At 56.7% G+C, this 7,888-nt stretch overlaps 1 protein-coding gene across 1 annotated transcript in view; it reads right to left on the bottom strand.

The window, feature by feature from the left end:
* EVX1 (even-skipped homeobox 1) overlaps positions 1–434 on the bottom strand; it is a 2,458-nt gene extending 2,024 nt beyond the window's left edge. The window contains exon 1 of the mRNA XM_019552637.1: positions 3–434. Coding sequence (XP_019408182.1) covers positions 3–434 — 432 coding nt within the window. The remainder of the gene's footprint in view (positions 1–2) is intronic.
* Between the last annotated feature and the right edge of the window lie 7,454 nt (positions 435–7,888).

Raw genomic sequence — 7,888 nt, 5'->3', positions numbered from 1 at the left:
GCCCGGCGGGCGGTACCTTTGCTGTGCTGGTACTCGGCGGCGCTCCCCGCGGCGCAGTCCGGGGTGCAGCTCACCTCGATTTCCTCATAGAAATCCGACTCGGTGTCCGAGCTGCTCTGCTGCCCTTTGGCGGCCAGGGGCTCCGGGGCCGCTGGCTGGCCGGCCGAGAGCAGCGCCGCGGCCGCGGAGCGCCCCTCCGGGCCCGTGCCTGCCCCCGGGAGCACCTCTACCTCCTCGTCCTCTCCCGCGGCCCTTTCCCGGGGCGCCAGGGGCGGCCCGGCGCGGGGGCTCAGGCAGCTCCGGTGCATCATCTTGTCCTGCGGGTCCGGAGCGGGGCTTCCCACCGCTTCGGCCAAGCCGGGCACCCTCTTGCCAACCAGCGTGCCCAGCTGCCCTCCTTCCAGGAACATCACCATGTCCTTCCTGCCTTCCATGGTGCGCGGCTGGGAAAGCAGATCCAGCGCCCCCCCGCCAGCCCTTTGCCCCGGCCCCGAGCAGCGCCGCAGCCTCCGCCGGTGCCGAGGAGCCAGCGGTGAGCTAGGGTGACCTTGTGATGCGAACACTACACCGCGCAGCGCTAGCTCTGGGAGGGATCACCATGGCCCTCTTCTTTCTAAGCTGTCATCCTTAATGGTGCAATCGTCATTACAGTACCACTGGTGACGCCACGCCGCGATTGCTGGGGGATAAATAGCCCCGGCTGCCACGGGGAAGATGAAAGGAAGAGCCGGCGCTAAATGGCTCCCGGGGATGCACCAGGTGTGAGGAGCTGGGGCTGGGGAGTGGGAGCTGGAATGCAGCCGAGGAGCCGGCGAGCGGGGCAAGGTGCAGACCCGTGCCCGGGAGATCCGCAGCGGCGCTGCCGGGGCGAGGAGGCGCGGATCCGCTCCTCCGGCAGAAGGGCGCACGCTCGTACCTGTGCGGCGCTGGCCGCGGGCAGCCGCTCGCTTCCCGGGCAGCGCCTTGTCATCGCTCCCGAGCCACCCGCGTGCAGTGCTTGCTTTCCCTTCCAGCCCCGCCGGTACCAGAACCGCCGCGTTTTGAAACTTCAGGTCATTTTGTTCCTAGTCGTAGCTAGCCTCCTGGGCTCCTGCTGTACCGTGTCCTGGTCCAATCTGCTTATCTCGGTTCGTTTTGCGGGGTCGGCGCTGGGTTGCGAAGGCTTCCCACCCCCCACCTCGGCGTCAGACCCATCTGCCTAACACTCTTGTCTTTTGCAGGAAGAAAAACCCGCTGAAGACCCAGCGCCGAGAGCCGGGCAGGCTCAGCAAAACAGAAGTTATGAAATCCACTTCTTATGCAAAACAGCAGATGTCGTAAACAATAAGTGACAAGGACAACCATTTGTACCGTGCTTATCTAAAATAAGGGGCCCTATAAAAATACAATCAATCCAGTAGCATATGTAGTCTCTTCAGTGTATTTTGATATTTATAACGAGCATGGGAAGCATCTCATCTCTTTTTTAATGTTTACTCACACATGGAGAGGAAAGTAATTTTCACCATCTGTTGTAACGAGATTGTCCTATACTCTCAAAGAGAGTTATTGGCTAGTCGGGTTACAGAAAACGTTCAACCAATTAGGTTTCCAATCTGGGAAGGAATTTACTGGCATATTTGAGGTGACGTTGTTTTGGAAGGGCACAAACCTCCGAAACACAGAAGGAGAGGAGCACTTTACATGTTTTCTTTACAGCCACGTGACGAAGACTTCGAAAGATGATCACGGGCAAAAAGAAACCAGGATTTACCGTCTTGTCAGGAAATCGATTAAACTAGAATGCTTCCAAACAGAGGCATATTATTTTATGGCAAATAAAATAGCTGCTTTGATGGGGCGACAGTGACACAGCCACCCTCCGAGCTTCTAAGCATTATCCTCATTTGCGAAATTCACCAGCCACGTCCGAGTCACAGCACTGTAGCCTGACTACTCTCTGAGCCTGTGGGACCTTGTCACTAAAAATGTCATGTTCTGTTATCTTCCTTCAGATTTTAGCCTCAGCTCCTAGACCCGAGCCCCTCCTCATCCTGGACAAAGGAATCGCAGTTCAAGCCCAGTGGGAAGTGGGACCCTCTCTTCCCCAGCAATGTGACCTACACACTACAGCATTCTGGTGGTTGGGATTTTCTTGCCTCTTTTTTTTCAGCTGTTTGCAGAAGGGGACCATCTGGAAAGTGAGGGCAGGGGATCTCAGCTGGGGGGCGCAGAAGCAGTGGAGACGGAAGTCCATGAATGATCTAGTCCCCTAGTCGATTAAGAAAGCAACCAATGAATTGTGAAAGGAGAAAGACCGGAGGCTGACACAGCTCCAGCCTGCCTCCTTGCAAACCGGGTGAAAGCGAGTTACCGCTGGCTCTTCTCGCAGAGCGGAGGCCGGGGGAGAGTGCAGCCGGGGTTCAAGCGGCTTGAACAAACCGACTCTGAGCAAGGCAGCTCAGGACCTGGGGGCGGGAGGGGGGAATGGGTCATGGCTCCTTGGCAAACTGACTGGCCAATGGAGAGTTGCTCTGAGTCCCCCGAGCCGATTGCTTAGCCTTCCTCGGGGAGAGACCAAGCTGCCCCACTTGCGATTCAAGTCCAACACAGTTAACTCAAACAGGTAACCGCATTGGAGTGTGTGCGTGTTTGTGCCCGGGGTGGGGACGAGTGTCCCTCCTGGGTAAGATCGCTAAGGAGATACCAGATCCTTCGTTTGCAAAGACAATAATAATAATAATAATAGTAGTAGTAGTAGTAGTAGCTTTAATCCACGATGTTGAGAAATGTTTCCAGGTCCTATGAAGACAATCACACCTGGGCGGCTTGGAAGATAACCTTCTGGAGAGGTCGGATCTGGGAAGGACCGGTGCCGGGTAGATGTGCCCTGCGGTCCTCAGGCTGGGATGGTTTCAGAACCAAGCCTTTACCTGGTGGGTGTTGCCTTTCCTCCTCATCTTCCCTCTGTCCCTACACCCTCACCCGCCCCAAAATATCCAGTCTCCTTCCTGTGCGCTGGTCTGTCAAAGGGGCCTGGCCCCTGTCTCAGAAGTGGGACACGCACCGCATGCCCGAGGTAAGAGCTTTGCATCTGCTGAAGGCAAAGGGCGTCCTCTAGTCTAGTCCCTTACATGGGATCAGGCCCTCCTTACAGGCTCCTCTCCTCTGTGTGCTCTGGGCTGGGCTATCAGGAATCTTCCCTGAAGTGAGCTCCCCCCGGCCGTGCTCCATGCCCGGTGCTTGGCAGCACCCGGACTCCCGCAGAAACGATGCTCCAGGACTGCAAGCCGGGGCTGAGTTTACCACCGGGGAGGCTGTTCCGGGCTGTTTGGAAAGTGCATGCACCGACGGAGCCTTCAGGCTTTAAGACGGAGCTCACCGCCACCGCATCATAACTCAGAGCGCCCCCAAACTGCCCCCTGCTTTATCGCACAGCCCCCTGGCTGCCACGGGGCTGGAGAGACAGGGATGCCCTTCCAAGGGCCGTGTGCTCGTGGAGCCATCGGCGCTGCGCAGGGCGGGTATGGCGCTGTCCCTGTGTGCTCGTGCGGAAGCGGGAAGCGTAGACTGTCGCAGCGGAGCTGGAAACCAGATCGCTCCCTTCAGACCGGTCAGTCCGGGACAGGGTGCCTGAATAACCCGCTTTCTATGTAGCAGCAACTGGAGATGGCCACTTAGTTCCCGGGCAGCAAGGTAGAGACTCATTTTGGGGGGGATCTTGCCACGACTCTTACCAAGCCCGGGATCCAAGTCCTCTTCTCCCCACTTGCTTAAAACAAAATGGACTGCTTTCCAGACCAGCAGTCCCGGAAAAGGCGGGCACACGGGAGACACAGGCAAAGAGAATCTAGTTCAGGAATTGTGATGGGTGATGTTAAAGCTACTGGCATGATTTTCTCTGGTTTATTAAGACTGTTTCTTTTACGACATGGTTAGAGATGAATGCTTCGGAGAGAAGGAAATCTTCGGCGCATTATTCCGGAGGGAGGGGAGGACAAGTTGGTGCCTTGAGAACAGGTGGCCCAGGGAAGTGGCGAAGAGGGCAGGGGTGAAGGGTGCCAGGGTGTCAGTGCAAGCTCCGTGTGCCCGGCCACCTCTCGGCCAGCATCGCCGGGATCCGCCTGGCCCTTCTCTGCACCTGTCAAGGACCGGAGACCAGACCATACAGCTGATCCCGATCTTGCGCCCATGAAATTCAGGCTGGATCGGGGCCTTTCCTCAGTGGAGTGCAGGATCGGGCCAGGGGGCAGAGTCGCTGATATCCACACAGCTTCTCTTCTTCCTTGCACACTAAAAGGGGTGGTAAGAACAGCACATGTCCGAGGAGCCCCTTTCAAGGAGGGTGAATTGATTCCGGAAAAGGGACACAAACCAGGCTTTGGGCCTCGGCAGAAGACAAGTTCCTCGATCTCTTTTTATTCTCGCATGGGCTTGCCATCAGGGCAACCAGGGACACCGGAGCTTGTGATTCACAGCTCTTGTGGCGAAGGACCTATGCATTTTAACTCTCTACAGGTTCGCATGCTCACCTAGAGAAGGGCCATGTATTTCATGAAACAAACGGAGAATAAGGAGGAGGGGAGGGGCTTCCCACACACACACACACACACTTACTGCGTCTGTCCGTCTGCCTGAAGATGGCTTTGCTTAGGACAGTTCAGTCAAACTAGCAGAGGACTTGAAGGATACTCGTTAATCCGGAGTCTCTGCCTTCTGCTGGGGTTGGGGAGGGGTCACTTAAAAAGCTGCAGCGAGGATTTTATGGGTTCAGTTACGTCGAGTGTCAACCTGCTCTTTCCTCTGAATTCCCACCTCCTGCCGAAAGGGAACAACTAGGTCACGACCATGCTTTCGGATAGGGAAAGTAATTACGCTTGTATTTTTACCCTCGTGTCCTGAAACTCTAAGGACTGCTCAGAAAGAGGAGGACCCCAGGGGAGCATTTTCCCATCGGGTGAAATGTGGGGAGTGGGATCAAGAGGTCGGTGTGGAGAGCGAGCTGATCTCGTTGTAGGCGGAAGACGGGAAACAAAACACCTGGCCGCCCATCAGCTGACTTGCTGCTTCTAGCTTCCGTGGGCGCGTATTTCCATTAACACTCACCCACAGCCCCCCCTGCCCCGCGTCCTGAGGCTGACTGGTCCCTGCCCTTTCCAGGAGGGCCGTGGCCCCCTACCAGCGGCTTGTGCCCCACACGGGGCAGCTTGTGTCCCTCGGGGAAGTGCAATGAATGGCTTGAGCGTGCAACGCCTCGTTTCACCCGGTGACCCTGTCCCCAGAAAACCCTCCAGCCATTAGAGGGATTGCGATGCCCATCCCCCAAAAGTGATGGCTCCTAAAGAACTGGCCCAGAGCGACCCCATCCCTAAACCTGCGGAGAGGACTCCGGGCAGTTCTGAGCCCAGGGCGCCTTGAACGTCCTGGGTATCCAGTCACGGTGCTGACGCGGTTTGCATTTACACCGTAGTTTCTCTGAGTAGCTTTTCTGCAGTCCGATTCTTCCTAACACAGAGCTGGGGGTGTTCCTGCCACCCTATCCCTCTGCAGAGTGTGGGGCGGGGAGGGAAGAAAGCCCTCCTACCCTCCCCATGTCTGACATTTCCGACGCTACCTGTCTGCCTCTGTAAAGCAGCGCGGGGCTGGGCAAGCGGCTGCGGGGGGCGGAGCGGGGCGGGACTGGGAAGAAGCCGGTCTTCAGCTGGGAAGCTGGTGCCTGCAGCGGAAGGGAGAGCTACAGCTCCTTCCACCCTCCCCTGCAGACAAGGGGTGCCCTAGTACCCAAAGCGCGGGTCACCAGCCACGCCCGCAGCAGGCAGGTAGCTCCGGGTGAGCAGGGAAGAGAAAGCATCCTGTTGCCCTCTGGGACCCGGACCGAGCAAATCGCTTCCTGACACTGTGAATTAGTCTTTACCAAGGAAAGCGTCCCAACGACCTCCTGGGGGCTTCAGGCAAAAAGGCATGACCTTTAGATGCCGGTTAATTCACACTGATTTGCTGAGCAAAATTAGATTAATTTTATTATTACTCGGTTTCTTAGGCCGTCAGTAGCGAGGGGACAAAGTAGCTAGGGTGGGAACAATAGTTGCTCAGCAGAAGTTCAGAGCTTCGGCCACACGTGATGGCGATGCCGGGTGTCAGGCTGCAACCTGGCTGCCTTTCTTCCCACCCTGCAGTTCACACTTCTTCGGCAAGTTATAGCAGGTCAGAGGCTGCAGGAGAGAGTCTCTTGTAAGGCTCTGATTTTTACTGCAGCCCTATAAATGCTTAAAATCGGTATTGCGCGTTAGGCACAACGTCCACAGCGCGGAGAGGAAACGGAGCGGAGAGAAACATTGGAGAGGATTTGCATCTCGTTAAAAAGAATGAGAAGCTGCAGCACGAGCAGGTCGTGGAGTTCGTTGCTCTCTAGCAACTCCCCGGGCCTTCAGACAGCCAGGCCTGTCCCAGTCCTACTACCGTGAGCATTTTGCCTTTGCAAAGATTTCATACAGGGCCTTTTTTCCCACGTGTACGTTTCCCAGATTAAGCAAATAAAATGGGAGCAAAATAGACGTCCAGAGGAAGTCAAGCTCTGTTTCTGCTTGTCCCCCCCTGCTCAGCAAAGTATTGTTTTCCTGACTCATTATTCTGGTCGCTGAGGAACTGGCTCCCCTCCAGACCAGGGCTGACACACCGGCTCTAATAAGTTTGTGTGAGATCAGCACAGAACAGTGGAGATCACAGCGTGGATTCCCAGGTCACGAAAAGACACCCATAAACGGAACAAATATAAGTAGGAAATGGCATTTACTTCATTCAGAAATTCACACCTTCGTTTCAGAAAGGCCCGAGTAAATTCTTTTAATTGTGGTCTCACAATGGATGGTAGAAAATGGCAAAAAAACAGCACCGAAGTGTGCTCCTCAAGTAATTTCTACTGATAAAAGAGGAAATGCTAAGGCAGCCCATTCCCGGAAATGGCCAGCAAGAGGAGTGCAGAGGTTGCTTTTCAGGAAGGAAAGCACAGAACAAGCGTCTCTCTTCCCAGGGAGCCTGAAGCAGGTCTGAGTCTTTACAGAAAGACCCGACTGCCCGGGCTCAGGCAGCACTGAGGGGGTTTCAGCGCCTGGTCCAAGCCGCTGTCTGTCTGTCTGTCTGCCCATCTATCTCCGTATGTATGTATGTATGTATGTATGTATGTATGATCTCTCTCTTTCTCTCTCTAGCTATCTAGCTAGCCAGCTATCTGTCTATCGTGAGGTTCTGCTTATTTAGGTTTTCTGTCCCCGTTGCCCCGAGTCTGTCCCCCGCACACTGTAGGGACTAGCAGTAGCAGAGCTAGGAACTGGAAGGGGTTTCAATGCAATCGCCTTGGAGGCGATGCCCCTGAAGACGCCCCAGTGCGGGTCCGGCACCAACAAAGGAGGCAGGGAGGATCCGGGAGACAGATGAAAGCCTCCCCGCTCAGTGCCCCTGCGAAGCTGGCAGGAGCTGGCAGGAGCAGGGGGAGGGCTGGGCAGACTCCGATCACCATTTTCCTGCGTGCCAGGATTGCGCATGGCCGGCTCTGTGTCCCCCACCCCCAACCTCCCCTTCCTGGCAGAGCCTCCTTCCCTGCTCCCGGCCAGCCGGCCCTTCCACTCATCACAGAGCCTGGCCCAAACTGCTGTCTTCTTGCGCCCCCCACTGCTGATGGGCCGCAGAGATGAAAGGAGCCCCGGAGCCCGCTCCGCTCTGCTCCGGGCCGCGAGCGCGCTGCAGGAGCCGCCGGCCACACAGGCAGCCCTTGAGGAGGGGACCAGGGGCGGCTTCGCCTGCGCCGCCTTCCCAGGCCTGGGCAAGGGGCGCCCCCGCTCCCGCACAGCCCGGCTGGCCTCGGAGGCTGCCCGGTGCCGCCGGGTGCCCGAGGATGCTCCGGTTTGGCCGC

This window comes from Crocodylus porosus, unplaced genomic scaffold (genome assembly GCF_001723895.1).
Source record: "Crocodylus porosus isolate Cpor-Errol unplaced genomic scaffold, CroPor_comp1, whole genome shotgun sequence".
Classification (NCBI taxonomy): domain Eukaryota; kingdom Metazoa; phylum Chordata; order Crocodylia; family Crocodylidae; genus Crocodylus; species Crocodylus porosus.
Note: the sequence above shows the minus strand (reverse complement) of the source record. Positions and strands in the feature narration are given on the sequence as shown.